We start from the raw sequence: 20490 nt of genomic DNA, 5'->3' as shown, positions 1-20490 counted from the left end.
ATCTAACATCTTGTTAGTCTTGAGTCAAGACTGTAATGATTTGTTCAATTGAAATCACCTTGTTATTTGCGTTATTAATGTCTAATTTGCGATTTGATAGTAATTCTTCAAATTACATGTTCTTGTAAGTATGTATTCTCAAAACAAACGTGTGTTTATAACCTACTTTAAAAAGGAAGAGGTTGTCAATTTGACTGTTCTGATTTCAGTCCAGAATATGAATAGTTAGTATTAGGTTTTATAACCTAAACAGCCTGTGTGTCAGTCATCATGAGACGTACTCACAAATATACTTTAAATAATTGGCTACAAAATATTTAGGACAAACCGAATCACGTCTAAAAATTCGCGAACTAAGAGTACGTAATCTGATGTGAACGAGTGATAAACACTACTTACTTATGGAAATAGGTTTAGTTATTTTCCTTAAACAAAGGTAACACGTCATAGACGTATCAGCAATGGTCTTTGACCTAAGGTATAAACTCTTTCATTGTGTAAGTGTCCATCGATGCACTTTTAGTTTAGTCCGTAGTTAACGAAGCAAACTCGACAATTTGTGTTAGTTTAAGTACATAATGAAATTATTTCCCTAACTTTTGTATTCCTCAGAAATAAACAATATTGTCGTGATTGCCTACTGACAAGAAAATTTAAAAAATCATGTTTTATACTCGCAGTTTCTTTCTCGTCACCTTTCTAAATATTTTTGACAGTTTTTAACTATAATCCAAGATTTTCTTTAAAGATAAGATTTACCTAATAGTTTCATCTACCGCAGCACGTTTTTACCAAATTACCGTTTAAGGATCCTGACCTCCAAAGAAAATACCCAAAGTACCCTCTTAGCATGCTACAGCCACTGTCCCAGTGCATTACTCATCAGTAAAGTGATATGACTTACGTTTACCGTTACGAGACGTGCCTGAGTCCTTATTTACTATCTTATTGCGATTTAATAAGCGATGAGTGCGATAAGGACAGATATATTTTTATAAAATTTTGAACGTTTTAGCAGGTGTGATAATCTTGACACTTGAGCTTTTTTACTTCTTATCAATCTGGAACGTCGTCATTTAGACGGTATTGAACATTACGTGGTTTGTGTGAACAAAAAAGATTATAAACTTAAAAATAATGCTTAAATAGTATTGCAACAATAAAAAAACACGTCGAGATAGTTTCATATAATAGATTTCCAGTTACCTTACCTTAAGATAACTTGAACATTGACTAAAGGGTTAAGTTTTATTCTTATATAAGACGATCAAACAGTGTTAAGTATCTGTTTCTTTAGTGACCCCATACTACAGTTTTCTAAGCTTAAGCTTTAGGTAGCAACAACCACCCACCACTTACACTCAACAATAGATGCATATAAGACTTTTAGTCTAGTTTCTCAAACCAGATGCAAATATGACAATTGTACTAAATCTTAAGTAGCTTTACAAAAGTGTCTAGACTTCATTTCGGCTACACTTTTATAGATAACATCTCCCAAAACGGTCCATACTATTGTATGTTTTATGACTGTTGTATAAAGCTAAAAATGGCATGCTCTATTTTGGTACTTAAGAACTAGGTTTTATTGCTTTTTTGGCCATTTTTTTGTTGAAAAGATTCCCTTATCGGTGTCAGCGTGGGTGTTGGGAACTCCATTCATGTCGATGGTTTGATGTACATACTAGTATGTACTGTATGTAGTTAGATTTCATTCATAGAGTCACGAGTTTGTCTTAGAGTTGCCGCTTCTAGTTTTGTTTTTATTATTCCCTTTGACTATACCGCTGTGACTTGTGTACATACGTACTTTTTTTTTATTTGTGTAATACAGTATGTGGTTTTTATTCACCAATTTACGATTATTTTATAAACAAGTTGGAAAACGCGGTTCAAAACCTCATGTGTTTTAAGTCCTGAAAGATATTTTAAGTATTCGCATCACGAGTAACGAATATTGCCGAGTCTTCAAAAAACGATACCTATTATAAACTGATCAAAAGATTATATTTATGATAGTAATATACTACTAGATTACCAAACATTATGGCATATAATCTAAGCCGTATAAACTGAACGTTCTTGTAAAAAGTAACTGCAATAACTAAATGTCGTGTTGAAACCAATGCACTCAAAGAATTCCGCAAATACCATAACGTTTAGAGAGCGTAAAGATACCAACACATATTATTATGTTGAACGTTGCAATAATAATGAACAGCTATTATATCTCTTACTTGCATGTGTGGGAGGGCTTATGTATAATCTGCAATGACCTTTACTTTACGTAACCGTGTGGGCTCCCTACAAACGTAATTTATTATATGTCAAAAGGTTAGTTACCTCTAAATTTTCTATTGACCTAGTAACTATTGGTATAACAATATAAATATTGTTATATAATGTTTTCTATACTTTTCTTGTGGTTGGTTTGTTATTGGGTGTTTGACCTAGTTGACTAGATTCTTGTAAAGGGAGTGTCCACATCAAATTATGGTTTGAAAAAGAAATATAGCAGTGGCTGTAATAGTCGAAACCTCATTTTTTCTCGCACTTCCTTTACCAGTTGCTAGGTAGTTAGTGTATAGATACTAAGTAGAGGGCGATGATACAAAGAAGAAAATATATTGTGTTACTATGCTCTCTTCCAAGCCTATTCTTTTTTGTTTCCTCGTATTGTTTCCAATTAATTAGCACCCGTTATTATAAATATTAAAAAAGTTTTCCAATACAGAAACACTTTAAACACTTCCTTCTAGCAAAACCTGTAAAACTTGCGTACGCAAAAAACCGACATTTTGTTTTCCAACAACAAACACACAAACCAAATTGTCCTTAAAAACTAACACAGTGTTTAAGCTCTTTACACGAAACACGACACGGTGTTCCGTGCACAGTAATTGAAACACATGTATGTATTATACGCATGTTTTTGCACCCGTCGATCAACTTTTCACTGTTACGATCAATACATTGTGTCAGTGATTCGGTAATGTACAACGTAATGTAAGTTACTTAATAATACATTTTAATGGAATTGAGTTATGTTGATTAATTTTTTTTATTATGTATTTAACTGACTGCTTAATTTTTTGCCGTTTTACCTAAACGTCACAGTCAATTGCTGCCATACTTACTGCCTTAGTTTGAAATTATTTATAGAGGAAAGCAATGCAAAAAAATATATTATCTAGTACTTTAAATACTACTTACCATTAACAGCTGAACGTACAAATATAAAGTTTCACTAACTAGAAACTTCTTTTCTCCTAGTACAGCTTAACTTACACATAAAGTCCCAGATAATATCAACAATGGAATACTTAGCATTTGTATCTGACAAAAAAATTGTTAACACAAAACTTACCATAAAAAAACGAAATAAAATGTAAAACTTATCATTCCTTATTAATGTTTTGTCATATTCTATACTCTTATATCTATCAGTATCGCTTACTTAACTTAGGTAACTTGCGAAACGCACCACACCTCCACCTGACTGACCTCTCTAAATATAGTGTGCTATATTAAATCGATTTGAGAATGATTAATCTACATGATGCAAGTATTCTATGATTTATAGTCGAGTGCGATTACCCTTAGGCGTAAACTTCGGTATTGTGAGATTTATATCAAAAATATCATTAGATTTGAAGCCCTTAAGGTAAAAGCCTTGAAGCTACGTCTAAATGAGCCATCGGATGTCCAGTGACATTATTCAAAATCTTATTTAAGATAGATTTATTATACTCCATACCAGTTGGGAAATTTATTATTATTTTCTATTGCAACAGGTTAACAATACTGTAAGTTGCAACGTTTCGAGTTAATTTGAAACTTTATTGATTATAGTTCTTAATCTTTACAGGATATTTTTTATTTTAAAGAGTAATGTGTAATATGTGTGTCTTTTGCATTAAAAATAAATATATACGCTAGGAAAGATACCAGATTTCATTATCAACCCGAAATAAAAATCTTCGTTAAATAAAAAACTAAGTGCTTAACCACATTTCTTAACTGTTTTAAACTACCATTAACTAAAGTGCGAAGTAACTTCTCACAATAAAATAAACTTCTTTATTTGCACCCTTTACTTCAACTTTCGTTTTTAAGTATAAACTTAAGAGTAAATTAACTTATTTTAATGAAAGTATGGCATCAAAAATTAATTTGCATCCATTCACTCACGTGTACAAGCGTAAAATGAGGTTCAAGTTTCTTGAAAAATATAAATTTAATAAAACTTGAATTCAAGTAATTCGAACAAAACAATAAACAGTTTGTTTAATTTAAATTTACAGCAATTTTCCTTGATTTTCCCCTGATGACATAACTTATTCGAAACAATTGAGACGCATTTGGGAATTAATATCGCTCCTTGAATACAAAAGGGCCACAAATCGAAATCTATAAATTTTACAGGAGAGCCAAAACAAATTTTCGAAACTGTTTTTTTATAACATTTCATATATTTATTTATTAAATATAAGATGTTAATATATCATTAGATGCGTATTTTTTAGCTCTATCTATCTACAAAATAAACTTTGTAATAGCTGTTACCTATTAAGAGAAAAAAGCATATAAGTCTCTTTTGCATTCAAAATTTGAACCAATATTATGAAAAATATGTCAAAAATTAAACACAGTTTTACAAATAAAAATGGTTAATTGTACTTTTTTGGTAAAAACACCGTATCAAAAAGTTTAATAATAATTACTAAGTAAAACCATAACTGAATGGACCAGGAAAACATTGTATTAAACAATCTAAATTAAAAAATCTTAACTTTTTATTAAGTAAGTAAAATTATTGAGATCAACTTTGTGCGTAACTCTCATTATTTAGTAAAATAAAACATCAATCATCATCATCAATCAATGGGTAACGTGACGAGTAGACTGAGTGCAGCAGGAGTATTAAAGAAATAAGATAATAGAAAAGGTTTTTGAGTTTTATAAGCCTTTATATTTAGGTTTTGACAGCATTACTCATTCCGCCAAAGAATCATCACTCCATCCAAGTCCTACTCAAAGATACTATGTAGAATCGAACCTTCAAACATCAAACTCATCAAAGCAATAGACAACAATATCATTCCAAATCCAAAGAAGCGTGAAACAGGGAGACCCGCTATCTCCCAAATTATTTACCAGCACCCTCGGATAAATTTTCAGGAGCCTGGCGGTGTTATGGCAATCAAAAGCATAGTTGTAAGTGGTAAACAGTTAACAAACCTTTGTTTTGTAGACGACGTAGTCTTCTTCTCTTTTTCGGCATCGGAACTCGAATCAATGCTCAAAGATCTGAGCAAGGCAAGCCTTCAGATTGGACTAAGTAAGAACCGTACAAAAACCCAGATTATGACCAACAAAACAAAACGTAGGGTCGAGGTAGACGGGCACGTCATAGACTATGTCGACGAGTACACTTGCTAGGGCCAGATAACCTCTTTTCACAACCGACGGGGCAAAGAGTTGGACAAACGTGTCACAAGTGCCTGAAAGAGATCCTGGTCCAGGAAAGAGCTAATGAAGGGTAACCTTCCATTGTCACTAAAGCGAAAGCTCGTTGACATGTTTATACCTACTACCCGTCCTTACCTACGCTGCCCAAACATGGTCCCTTACGGAAAACCAGAAAGAGCCAGAGAGCGATGGAGCGTAGTATATTATGCGTCAAAACAACAGATCACGTCCGAAATTCTATACTGCGCTCCCAAACTCGCATAGCCGATGTAGGGGAGAAGACCACCTGGCTGAAATGGAACTGAGCCGGCCACATTATCCACATGCATTCGGAAAGGTGGGCCCGCATATCTACCAATTGGATACCAGAGGATGGTCATAGCACACGCGGGAGACTTAAATGGAGATGGCGGGATGACCCACACGCATTTGAATAGGACTGGTCGGATCTTGCCCCTGAAAGAGGAATTTGAAAGGAAAGGGTGCCTCTTGCCTTTGCCTGCATCAAAATGTATTATTTTATTTTTAAAATTGAAACGAAATCTAAAATTATTATCATGCCAAACGGTCATATTTCTGGCCTTCCCATTCTAGCACGCTAATAATGATTACTTATTCTACAATAACTTAATGCAAAAGGGACGTATTTCAAAATATTCTACTGTTATATTATAAAATATAACTATACTTAACTAAAATTGGATTGCAAAAAGGACGTATTTCAAATATGGCAATTTTGTAGTACAAAATAAAAAATAACAAATACTAATGTTTGAATGCAAAAAGGACGTTTTCCAAAATATGGCAGTTTTGTATTGTAAAATATAATCACACTTACCTGATATTTTGCATCCAATACAGACATATTTTGGATTGTGGCACTTTTTCACGCAACCGACGTGCGTTTGCGTAAAATTTTCGGGCGTAACTCATAAAGTGGCTGTTTTGCACTGACATTACCTGTCAAAGTGAGCTAATGCAAAAAGGGCAGTAAGTCAGTGCAGCCATAACATAAGCAAAAATGATGGGGGTTTTTTTTTACTATAAAATATAGGCGGTTCAGGTGTCATTTTTGCAATAAAACGATTTTCATTTTTTTTTGAGTTGTGGCCCTTTTGCATTGAAGGAGCGATATATCGAACAGTATCAAAATTTTATCATTCGGTGATTGATGAAATCTCAAGATTTGGACGTTAAATATGAGTTAAAAAGTAGTATATACAGTATCCGCTAGGGGAGCTGGTCAGATAATTATTTGCCGATAGCTAGTCGGTTGTCGATGGTGGTAGAAGATTGCTGTACATTTCACTACAGATCTAAATTATCCCTGCAACAAAATTATTCGCTCATTATTAAAGAAATCGGCCCTTACACTGCAAATAATATTATAACTAAACACCGATTAACATCTCAATAACAAGTGACGTATCAGTAGAAAGTGATCGGAACAAGTTATTAGATATTCGCGAATTAAATTATACATTATGATAATTTGTTAGTGTCGTGGGTGTCGCCATCTATGTACAGGTAGGAAGGTGACACCTACATCGATAACGTCGAGTATTCAATCGATAAATGACATTGAAAATTATTCCGAGAAGTGATTGTTGCTTTGTAACTTTAGTATACCATTATAAAGTTGGTTTATTAATTATAAGTTGTTTAAAATAATATGTTAGTTTTTTTAATAAAGCTATTGTTATTTTAGATTGTATAATTTGAGTGTATTGAAAAAGACGTCTGAAAATCGATGCCAATATCTCGATTCTCTACCACTAACTCGAATACCGACAACTCGAATACGAAAATTTTGCACGAAAACCTGATCAGCGCCTCTAGAAGGCTTCGTAGGAACTATTTTGGGATAACAATTTAAGTGTCAAACTCTCGATACTTCACAGTACCGATTGTAGAAAATTGCGCCACTGTCAATATGCTTTTTCAAATGATTTGAAAAGCGGGTACTATCAACTTCAACCCATTATTAAATAATTAGTAATTATTATGCATAGGATAGTAATAATATGGTAATTTAATTTCACTGTCGCAAAACTCATAGTTACAAGTCTACACGGTTATTAAAAGGAAAACAACAGTAATTATACAGTCAAGAACAAACATAGAAAAGTACTTTCTAACTAATACCATACTTAAAATATCACATAACATCACTTATGATATAAAAAACTAAAAATAAGTACTTATTACACATATAACGAGACTTTCTCATAAATAATTCGACTAATTACATTAACTCGACTAAAACATTGTTTGAGATTAACGATCAGCACACGCGTTAGAAAGTTTTCGTAATTAGAATGACGGTTTGTTTCGAATTAGAATCGACTATTCGCTAATTAACTCGTCTAAATGATCGATTGTTGTATCACAGGTTTATGACATACTGTACTTATTGGTTGATTTAAATAGTATTGTTATAGGTGGAAAGTGTGAGATATAAAATCGTTGCGTAAAAATAAATTGTTATGTAATCTTGGAGACAACTTCAAAACCAAAACCTGTTGAATGTTAGAAATATCGCACTGCTTGAAGTATAGCAGAATAGTTTCTTAAAAATCGGTTGATAATATTAAAACTTTTGATCGTGGTTTCATTTAAGACGAATTACAAATGGATTTTTAAAAAATACTATCTGTAGCTTGATTCTAAACCACTATCGATCATCGACAACCGGCTAGCTATCGAAAGATTCAGTTTGAAAATCTGCCAAATACTCAAAATCTAACTCTATACTTAGCCCATATTTATACAGTCACAAAGAAACGACATCTAGTTTACCAGGCCAAAGGCATCTGTCACACATTTTGTGACAACTACCGTCAAAACACCGTGAAAAATACGTTACATTTGAAATAAGAACTGATACATCACACATGGCATGAACACTCAACTATGATTGCGAAAATATGTTTTGTCAAACAAATACGTGTTTTAAAAATAGAACGCATCCAATTGTCAAAAGGAGACGGGCCTTTAAAAAAAAAGAAACAGAAACAAGCAATTTTTAACTCTACGTACGAAACTTTAAGGTTTAATTTGATGTTTCGGTTATTTTTCTTCGAGTTGTTCGTTTTTGTTTCAGATAATAGTTACATGCTATTAGAATCGCGACCACGTTGTCATTTGACTTGGAAAGCAGTTGAGAAGAATGCCCACATACAATTTCTACTGAATTTTTAACAGTTCATTTCGTAATGGGCTAGTAACTGTAATAAATGCGTTTGTACGTACTTCAATACGGTTTTGGTATAAAATATACAGTGTATACTAAATTGCTCCCATTTTATTGGGAGTTATAACTATTTGAATTGGATATTAATACTCGTTTTTAGTTCACAATCCAGCACCTATTTTAGTACGCACCTAGACTTTTTGTCGGTTCTAACAAGGTGATCAATTTATTTCTGGCATGCAATTATAATCGAATGTATTGATTATCTACAAGGTTAGCTAGCTATTTAATAAAAAAAAGGGATTAGACCAACGCTTCTATTTTTTAAACTTAGATTAACGTCATCATTACAATATAAGCGAACTCTATAGTTCGAACCTGAATTATTGATATACTAAGAAACTTGCTCTCTCTGCCTTTGTCTATTATAAGTACAAACAAGTTTAGAAGAAATCACATAACATTTTGATTTCTTCCTAATTAAGATTTCATCAAAGATTCTTAGGTTATGTTAGTGTAAGAACATTGGTACGAAACACAGAAAGTTATATTGTAAAGCAATCAGACATTTTTGTCCTAACCTAATTAATCCACTAGCAAACCCGAACAAAAATTCCTATTCATCTTCCATGCCTTAATAAATCCGTAATAAGATTTCTCCACATCATGCTAGTGATCAATAGACAATGCAGTGTACGCGCCGGGAGCGTTTGTCTCATAAACAACAATTACTGAACGGTCGCGAGTCAACAAACTATCAAGCGATTACATCATGGCGCGTGCTGTCCAGGTGCTAAGGACAGGGCTGTCAGGAGTATTAGGAGAAAAGGAACCCGTTGGTTAAGAAATATGATAACTGTGAGAACCAGGGGAATAACGCTTGCTGGATTTTTGAGGTAAAAAAAGGAATGAGGGGTGTATTTTTGGAGATAAAAATTGGTTTAGGCTAGAAAATTACAATGAATATTAAATGGACCGAAAAAAATGGCGTACTGAGGGGGAGGTCTTTACCGAACAATGGGCACAAGTAGATAGATAGATAGAAAAGGACAGATAGATAGATAGAAGAATCTAAGAAGATCCGGGGTGTTCAAGTATGTCTACGTCCAGCGATACCGAAGTCCACCTATGCATTTAGTATGGATATAACGAAAGTATGGAGGAAAAAAGAAATTAATAGGTTTTTCGTGGACAGCTGCGAGATTTTGTATCTACAGGTGCATAGGTTCTTTTACTAGGACATGTGCAGTATTGAAGTTTTTCGAAAAGAGACAGCTGTGTACTTAAATAGTACTTTAGTAAAATGTCAATATCAAGATGTAAAATTGACCTTTTTTCATTTTAAAATTACTTCCTGCATTGCTCAATTTATTCGTCAGCCTTTTCCCCACAGAAATAATAATAACCTTGTTTTATCCTCCCCGCTTCTGTTATAGTACTAACAATAAACCTAAAACTAATAATATCTTGACTCGAGACTCAATAGTTTTAATAAATCAAGACGCGGCACATCCCTAAATGTACCGTAGTAATTGTGCCGCTCGGGGATGCCTTCACGTATGTAAAAGAAAATAAAAGTGTAAACCTGTTCCGCTAAGACTCCCGTAATGACTAGCTCTAGAGACTGGGATCGACAACTTATCGAATATCGATAGCGAACATTTTATTAGATTTACAAACACCAGTGTAGTTATCGATAGCGAATTTTAAAAAAGCGTAAGTAATCGCAATTTTCGAAAACGATATTTTTCTTTTCTAAAAATTGTTAATGGTTTAGTTGCGTAATGTAAATTGAAAGAAAAAAATTAGGCCCTTAGAGAGTTATTTACCTCATTTGCCTATACATTTTATGACTACAACATTTGGTCGTCTAGAGAAAATAATCTAAGTTAATTTCTGAGTTCAAAGCCAAATTAGTCACCATCTTCATCCTAAATAAAGTGTAGGTCAAGCACAATACACTAGGCAGAATGGCTTACAATATCAGACAATGTACATACAAGGCCTGTCCCCGAATTAAAAGTTGATTGAAGCACTGGACAATGACTGGCCTATTTCTTATTGATGTCCGAACCAACCGTTGAGGCATAAAACTTAATAGATTTTTTATTGAAGTGACTTGTAATTATATTTGTTTAAAGAGATTTACAATAAAATTGCACATTTCCCGTTATATAGAATAAATAATGCATAGTTACTAGAAAAAAAGACCTTAAAAAAGCTATTAAATCATTATTTGAACGTAGCAGACATCCACGATCAACGAGATTTTAAACCGCCAAGGGGTTGATTAAAAAATAATCACCGCGTCTGCTAAGCCTGATACGGGGACAAATTCTTACAGACTCTGCATTGGCAACATTATGGTATAAGTTACTTTTCAAAACAAAAGTTTATCAAAACAAAAATGCCTACTCACGTCACAGGCTGTCAAAAAAGCACGCACGTTTTTACCCGCATGACGTTCACGAGTTTTGGCCATTTCAGGTGCATGACCTTCAATATTATTTACATTTTTGCAACACGTCACTATTGTCTTGTATAGTTATTAAAACTAGACCGTAGTAACCGATTGTTCACGTCCATTTCGCAAACGGACCGTCTCTAATGAGCTCAAACGCGAGCTGTCAAAACGATGAACAAATATCATTGTAATTTTATTTAGCGAAACAAAGATGACACCTAATTGTTAAAATCGGTATTTTGACACGGTTTATTGATATTGAAATCGCGCTTTTATTAATTTTAGGGATCGAAAAATAGATAATTGTAATTTCGTTTGTTTTGGGCAACCTGACAAGTAATAAAATTTACATAAATAAAAATTATATTCTCGAAACAAATTTTCATTATTAGAATTACTTAACAAAGTAAATGTTAAAATATATTTCTGATCTTAATATTTTTGATCTCATTAAATTAATCTATGACAATTATTCATATTTTTTTTCAAAACGAAATTGTTGACATGACCGTATGCGGAACTCATGTCTCCAAAGTTTTGTTGTCGCACATGTCATATTTTTTATTAGTATTTCCAAACAATTGAAATTTAAATGTAAACAATGGTATTATTTAAATCGATACATTCAAATTCTTTCCTCAGTTATTCACTCCGGACTACACTAGGATATAGACGTCTAATATTCACAGCGAAAATAAACATTTTTAAATTATTAATTCTACAAATTTAGTGCAATGGGTAGAGCGACAATAATAAGGTACTGTTTTTTTAAGATATTTAAGTATAATGGTATAGTGCACTTACTGCACACTGGGTTTCCCTTAGAAAGAAATGTATTCAATTATAAACGTTTTTAAACCATCAGAACACAATACCAGGATGCGCAACAGGTTTTATGTGTGGTGAAAATTTTAAAGTAATTTACGATACTTTACTTCTTTAAAGTTTTCATTTAATATTTTTGCGAATAAATTAAAACATCGATAAGACCTCCCTCTAGTGCAGTCATTGTCTTTGAAACGTTCACCTCACTATATGGGTCAACGTGTTTTAAACGGGTCCTGTGACGTCACTTGTAATACTCGTAACTGCATTTTATGATCGTCCTTTTGCAGTGCAGTTACATCACTTTGTTAGTGTTTTTTTTTAAGTAGAGTTGTTTGATTGAAGACGTGAAATCACACACTTTATTCTCTGTAGAGTAATTATTGTATTAACAGTAGTTAGCCAAAAGATATTTTGTGAAACAAAATCATTACATAGAATTATTAGTATGTTTGATGGTATTATTCAATCCCTATCATTATCTTGATATGATATTAATAACGAAAAAAAAACCACAATAGCACCCATTACGGCAACTATCGTTTTAACAACAAAACACGCAAGAAAACTTTCTGTCATATAAATTAAATGTTAGCAAATATAATTTAAACGGTTCTGTCACAAGACTGACGTAAACAGTCGAGAGTCGAGAATGAAACACGCGACTCGATCAACGACACGACGAGAATGCGCGCGTCCGTTGCAATTCGAAAAAAGAGTTCCAAATAGTGTAATATTTTATTGTGCAGTGCTGTCATATGGACGTTGACAATACTGGCTGAATAAGTGTCGTGGTGCAAAAATTCGCACGCTATTTTTTTAAATATAGAATTGTGTTAAGTGTTTATTGTTTGTGGTTGGCTGTTGTGGCATTTTTTTATAATATTTAGAGATTAAAAATAAAGGTGTCAGGAAAATAAGTAAGTTTTAGTTTTAATAAAATCTGTAGATACTCTAACATTTCTTTTGGTAATGTGATACCTATGTCGCAATAATTGAGCAACAAATATTGTAATCGCGGTTGTGGATTCAATTCCTGACAGTGCAGGTATTATTCAAGAGATAAATATTATTTTTCCGCTTATATCGTGATGAAATCCTGCATCCCTAAAATTGGTTTACCACATTTCTTGAAGGGATGCAAAGTCCCCAACCTGCACTTGGTCAGAGTAGCGGACTCAAAGCTTAACCCCTACTTCCTTGTCTCAGCAAAAATTAATGCAAACTTGTTCGTAACTATGGAAGTAAAGAACAGTCTCTCACTTAAAAAGTAAGTCGCGATAAATACTTCTTGCACTTAACTTGTTGCATGTAAGATATCTTAAAATCAGCAGTTGAGTTTGAACAAACCTATCTTAAATCTTATGCGGTAACAATTTGGAGCAAAGTAAATCAGCTGTGAAAGTACTGACCCACTGACTGAACGATCTTTTATATTGCTTTTTTACTGTTACGGCAATTTGTCACTTTGCCAACGTTTAAGGGTGCTATCGCTGTAATATAAGAATAAGGTTTATTGGCCTACAGAGCAAATTTTTAAATTATTTTGACCAAATGATCTTTCTCTCTCTCTCAATCTTTTGTTTGACCAAGTCATCTCTTTCCAATTTTTAGCCAGTGCTGTCTCATTGGTCAGTAATAAAGCAGCAAGTCTTCTCAAAACTGCATCTTTGGTTTCGATCTCTTCTCTTTAAACATTCAGATATGTGTTAACATTTTTATTCAGTCAAAATAAACATTATTATTTAACAAAATACTTAAAATACCTTTTACTATAAATAATAATACCTACTTCATACCACCTGGTATCAGTTTGTATGAATGTGTATGAAACCATACAATACAAACAAACAAATCAAGATACAACTCGTAATATAAAAGATAATTGTTCTCTAACCGAGAAAACAGTTCCACTGAGGTTTGCTTTCGAGAAAATTGCGTGAAGAAAAGTACTTTCGACTTTCCAGCGGTTATAAATGATATATTTAGTTGATGTTTTGAACCAATATACCGTAAATAGAATGGTAAATCACTCGCGTATCAGTTAAACGTAAGTTGTGGTCGCAAGTCATACTGTGACTTTGATTGATTTGGCTAGAAAGTAGAAGTCGGTGTTGTGAAGAAAATTAAACGTTTTAGGTTTAATTGACGATATTTTCAAATAAATTTTACTATATAAATGTAATAGATATTTCGAATCAAATAAAACGATTTTGTGTGGTCCTAAGATTTTCAATAAAAAAACGAAAATGAGAGAAAGTGAAATTCATAAACTGTTCAACAAAGTTGGTATTAAAGGTATATTCTTTATCTAAATCTCTTTTGAAAACTACATTAAAAATAGTGATTTAAAATCCTCATACTATTTTGAATTCTTGTACTATATTGCAAAAAATGCAACCAAAGGTGGTAGAACTAACTCATTATCACGTAAAACATCGGCCACTACTTCTACTAATAAAAGCTAAACCTACGCAATTCAAAATTATTCTCGTATGTTCACAAGAAGTTCCAAAATTATAAACATAAAGTAAACAGTGGGTATCAAATGAATGGGAGGAACAGACAGAGGCGATCGTTAGACACGCAACGCGAGCCCAATGTCGAATCCAATGCCACACATTGTTACTTGTCGGAAGGAAGCGAAGCGAACCGTAGATGCTGGTACTGGCGTATGGTGTAGGTGTGGAGAAATTAGGCTTGATTATGTAGGGTTTGAAGGAAAATTGTGGATTGTTTACAGGTGATATTGAATTTAATGGTAAAGTTATGAGGTGTGCGCAAAAGGTTCGTCCCCTGAAGAAGAAAAATAAACAGATGGTTGAATTCTTATAGGAAAAAATATTGCGTGTAATATTTAAAAAAATAATCGAAGCATTCTGATTTTGGTAATTTTGATAAGCAATACTGACACATATAAGACAATGAAAACGTTGATATCGTAATCTTCAATGTTTGTTGCAGCTATGATCAAAAAATAAGAGCATTACAAAAGAACTAAATAAAGAAGCAAAATTTCAAGTCAATCCAATAAAAAACCACATTAAAATTGTAACAGATATTAAAACTACACTAACACAAGAACAAGCAATTGACGTAATAAAAAACGTAACGATATTAACCAAGAACTTTAACATTACGTTTCATTTCATCTCCAACAATAACATTACATAAGTACCAGTGTAAATGCATCCGCGTGTCTTAAGAACACATTAAGACAAGCTTCAATTGGTTAATAGGACGTCATTAAAGATGAATAGCGAGAAGAGCAAAACACATAACTTGAGGACGATACAAAAGTATAGGATGTCCCAATGTAGATTTTTTAAGTTTGTTGCGATTTTTTTCGCGGTTTATACAACTAATATTAAAAATATATTATAACGTCTTATAAAAATAATAAACTGATTAATATAAATGCCGAGTTGCACAAAGAAAGTGCCATGAAATTGAAAACTTAGAAAAAGAGACGGTTAAAATTTTGTCGATAGTCGAGAAAGTAAATAGTTCGAAATAATTTAATTTTTTTAACACCTTGTGTTTCTATAAAAGTGTCTCATGTGTCTGTTTTCTCAAACATTTTGTACTATTCAAGTTTTGGAACTGAGTTTCCACAAAAAATAACTCGTTTTATGTGCATCTCGGCATATGTAATCGGTAGTATTATCATACTAAGTAAATACCATCAAAAGTAAAATTTAAAAGTATTTAAATACCTAATTTATTATTTAAAAAGAGTTCTCCTATTGGAACACCCCATAGCTACGAGTAGATCAAAGGCTTTCGCCACACCTATTGTTTCATAACACTATTATGCATTTTAATCTTCTGTAGAAAGTTTGACAATCGTATTTGATATTGATATGATCGAATCGACTTCCGTGTTAATAGCTACTACTTTGTTCCGGTCAAGTGGAACCTAATGAAGTTATTAGAAACGTAAGGCGAACAATTGTTGAAACTGTTTACTTTGTAATATTTCCTTGTATGCAATAACTTTTCTATCTTTTTGATGATCTGTTGTTTGAACTTTATATTGTGTGGATTTGTATAGATGTAGATCTAGATTTTGTTCAGCGTCTATTGATAGCTGAGGAATAGAAGAAGCATATTCAATACATTTGATTTACATAATGTTTATTCGTTAAATTGTATCATCATTTTTCCTGGCTCTTATTTTAATACAAAATTTACACTACAGTGACGACCGGTTTTTAGACTAGATGTATAAAAGTAAAATTCGAATCATTTCTCCGCTCACGTTAATTGGGGGTCGGCCCAACATGCTGTCTCTTAAAAACATGCTGTAAGAGATTTAGCTCATGCTTGCCACGTCAATTCCCTCTGGAAAAAGCTGTAAATTTTCAATGGTGCTAATAGTAATTTTTCTTGTTGTTACAGCTTAGGCCCGTTCGAGGCGGCAGCGGGTGGCGAGATGGTGTCACGACGTCGAATACTCTCGCGTTCGCGCGATGACTTGACACAGGCGTTCGCAGCTCCCGTAGAGGAGGAGGAGGACGTCTGGTATCAGAAAGATAAACTTTATAAGGTAAGATTCATCTAGTGGATAGTATTTTTTAAGTAATTGAAGGCATATGAACAAAATGTATAATTGTGCAAGCCTTAAATGGTAATAGTCGAATTTCAAAATGGTAAGGCTGGTGTTAAAAATAGCAAACCCACACTATTTGGCTATATTTGGTCACTTCAATACTTCTATTTTCGTCCATTTCAAGTGAAAAACGAGTAGAATTAACCGTATCTCACCCTGGTAACATTTAACAGTTGCAATGTTTTTCTCCAGTCTTGCCAATGATGTTGTAATTTTACTTTTTCCGCTGCACCAGACTGAGCATAAATAACGCTTAATTCTAAGGATGTTACGATCGTGAGTTTGCATACTGTTGAAACATTTGAAGCATTATGCCCGTGTGTTTCTTCACATCGGTGTGAAATTTGAATACTAAATTGAAAGATGGATGATTGATTACAACAGTCTGCAGACCACCTATGATCTTATGTGAATTTTCGTAAACATCAACAAAACCGGTGTCTAAGCATCGTATTGCATGCCATACAAAAACATATCTTATCTCAATGGCTTAAAGTGGAAACTACTACTTCACACAATGTTCACACATCTACGGCATCCACATTCGTAATTTCCATTAGTTGCAATTCCTATACAACACAGTTTACTACCATACATGTATGATAATTTAAATGTAAATATAGTAGAAAATGGATTAACCTCAACTGTATAAGTTTCATAAAACAATATGACTACTAGATTTCTCAAAGCAAGTACAATTTACGATCACACCATTTCCTGCCATTGTATCAAAGACTAATGAGCAGGCAATCAAATCATAATAGGTGAACGATACCCAAATTGGTATTTAAACTTTCTATACATCAATCACGGGGTCGTCGAGCCGATGTAAGTAATGTTCACGGCTCAGTTCACACACTCACTGCAGTAATAGCTATCGTAAATGACAGATCATAAGAGAAACCATTATGACAAATTTTCAAAGTGAAATCAAATTCACTTTCCACAAATTAGGACCTAGGTGTGCCTTTAAACATTTACTTTTCATCATTTGCGAAAGTATTTGGTATGCCATTATCTATTAAGTGATTTTTTCAACATCATTTTTAAGCCAACAGAAATTGAAAGTTTCTACATTTCTGCGTTCTACTGCTAAATTTTGTTCATTTTGTTGCATTCCAAATATGCGGCTTAGTATTTGCTCCCTAAGCATCTTGATCTTGCCTTACACAATAACTACAAATTGAAATTAATGAAGTTAATTTGCAACCTAAACACTACTGTCTCCCATAGTTGTTCCGCGTGCATATTACGTTTTCCTTTCCTTTGTCTTTGGTTACGTTTTTGTAACCGTTTCCGACTGCTTACAGTTATTAAGGACGTGAGAAAACGCCGCACTGTATAGAGACTCTGACACTTACCACGTTTCATTTAGCTTTAACATCACTATCGATGCTATTTCTATTTTCATTTACATCGCCATCTCTAAATACATCTCATTCGTAGGTGCACCGCCGAAGTAGCATTGTATTGAAATGTTTTCGATGTGATGTAACAACGTCACAATAGTGTCTCGATTGACTCTCACAGTTAACGTCGTTTGCTCGACGATTCCATTTATCGTTTTTACAAAAGCTTTCGCGGATATTATATCTGCGGTCGACAGTGAAAGCGACGACGCACGAACGCCACATTCAATCAAAACACTCATTGATAGATTTTTCCATTGATACTTGTGGTTGTGGTTGGAAATCTATTGCCAACGTTTTCTTCTCAATAATGGTTATTTCTCTGATATCTCTAGCACCAATACCACCTGTTTGATTACTATCTGTATGCAAAATCACTGGAACAAATCAACAATAGTTATCTGCAGCCTCTGTGATTTTATCTTTGAATTCCGTTGTTTCTTCTGTTACAACACGGAAAACTAATTATGTAATCTTAAATGGAAACAAACCACAGAACGTTTTGCGTTTGCGTTACTTAATTTATCCCTTAAAGTTTCTTTTAGGTGTAATGAAGAACTTTGAATTATATTACCTTAATGGCTAAAACGAATTTTGTTCACACAGGCTACCAACAATTTCTTAAACAGGTTATCTTTCACAATGACTTGTATTCTAGCGAATTTAATGCTAAATTATTTTGCAAAACCGGTTACTTAACAAGAGCCCTTTTGCAATGTTTGCTTGGCTGTCAATCGGAGCGCGGGTCAACTCTGACCCATTGATCGCGATCGTGACCGATGACGAACAATGAACAAGTTACGGCGCAAATTGTGCGGAAAACATCTGGTTGCGTACACTTTTAACCTTATAGCAATGTCAAATTGATGGAGATTTATCGACGTCTACTTTTGGAACTGTTAAAATATAAACAAATCTCAATTGAAGTAGTTCTATATCAATGACGGTAAATGTCGATTTTTTGTGATATCCAGTCTTATGCAAGTTGATCAATCATACGAATTACATAACAGAATATGATTTTGGACTAATTGCATTCAATATATCAACGCCAATAATTTCGTGAACATAATATCTTGAATTACCCAGCCTGTATTCAGGTATAAAATTAATTCTGTTCTTAACACCCCGTGACTGAAGCCATGTCTTAAGATCCCATCAGTGCGAATAATTAGCAAATCATTGTATGAACTTCAGAATTACCGGATATAAATCTTTGAGGGCATTGACATGACAGTGGGAGGGCTCGACCTTAGCCGGCTCAGTTCAGCAAATCACTTTAATCGATAATACGGTTATTTCGGTACTTCAGTAATACAGTTTGAAACGCAATCTTGCAATGATGCTGCATATTGTTTGACAGCCGTACTTGCATAATCTTACACGTAATTTCTGATGATTAAAAAATTTTGGTGCATGATTTTTGTTTTTCATTTGATTGCTGGGTTGAGACGTTGCGTCCGTTAGTGACGGTTTTAGCGTCATGGACTTAACATGTTTATTCAAAGTACAGTTACCAAGCTCAGTCTTTATCGTTCCCCATCTTTGGACATGACGTATGACTTGCATTATTCTAACATTTGCGACTGCATTACAATAAAGTCACGAGTCTGCCTTAGAACTTCACTTTTAATATCAAGGTCTTCAAAATTCGTACTGAAATTAAGAAATGAATGCAATCCAAAGTAGACCAAGGTCATTCTTATTCTGCTTTAAGCGTTTCCTTCACAGAAATTTGAAATAGTCGTTATGATTTCGAAGATGGAAGTTTCATTCATATTGCTGATTTATGGTGTAAGCCTTTGATGTCAGAGTTATTAAGTGTTTCTGAAGATTGATTTCCATCATTTTAATTTTCGTTGATTATTTTATAATTTTATTTATAATATGATTTTTGATTTCACACTTTGAGTAGCAATTATTACATCATTATTCGATGACACACATAAAAAACGAAATCAACTCACTCCATATTTGGATACGTAATTAATTTCACGTTTATCAATCTCATGATCTAGCACGAAATTATCTTCAATATCTTCAATTATTAATTATTTTTCTTAAGTACATCTGTAGTATGCAACTATCTCCAATAAAATCAATCTTAAATGCCTAATGGCATTCATAATCAGTCTACATATATCTCTGTATTGCACACCAGGGCCTAATCAGTTACCGATTGTGCGTACAATTATACAACTATGTCCTTATTGCTGGCTGCAGTGGTCGTTTGGTGTCGCAAGCACACCTGACACCAGTTATTGCTCAACTCACCTGTCTGTCTGGCGATTCTGAGGCAAAATATTTGATATCGTGTATATTAAATAGTTGTAACGGCTTTTTGAATGGCGTATGTTTCTTTTAAAGTACGAAATCAGTATTTTTTTAAGTTTGACACAGAATTGACCAACCTGTAAAATAAAAATTTTAGATTTTTGAGAAATAACCGAATAAAGTAGTTGTGTTTGATTAATATGCTACACATTTTAACTTCCTCAAAGAAGTACATTATCTA

The 20490-nt window shown here is 33.4% G+C and overlaps 1 protein-coding gene across 5 annotated transcripts in view; it reads left to right on the top strand.

Annotated features, from left to right (window-relative positions):
* Positions 1-20490, top strand: part of exp (expansion) — a 180344-nt gene that overhangs the window by 87865 nt on the left and 71989 nt on the right. For all 5 annotated transcript variants that reach the window (XR_012959660.1, XM_076120023.1, XM_076120043.1 and 2 more), the window contains one exon: positions 16356-16503. Coding sequence is in view for 4 of the 5 variants with exons in the window: in XM_076120023.1 (XP_075976138.1) it covers positions 16356-16503 (148 nt within the window). In the remaining variant the exon portion in view is untranslated. The remainder of the gene's footprint in view (positions 1-16355; positions 16504-20490) is intronic.

This window comes from Anticarsia gemmatalis, chromosome 1 (assembly GCF_050436995.1).
Source record: "Anticarsia gemmatalis isolate Benzon Research Colony breed Stoneville strain chromosome 1, ilAntGemm2 primary, whole genome shotgun sequence".
In the NCBI taxonomy this organism is placed as follows: domain Eukaryota; kingdom Metazoa; phylum Arthropoda; class Insecta; order Lepidoptera; family Erebidae; genus Anticarsia; species Anticarsia gemmatalis.
This window is presented reverse-complemented; position numbering and strand designations above follow the sequence as displayed.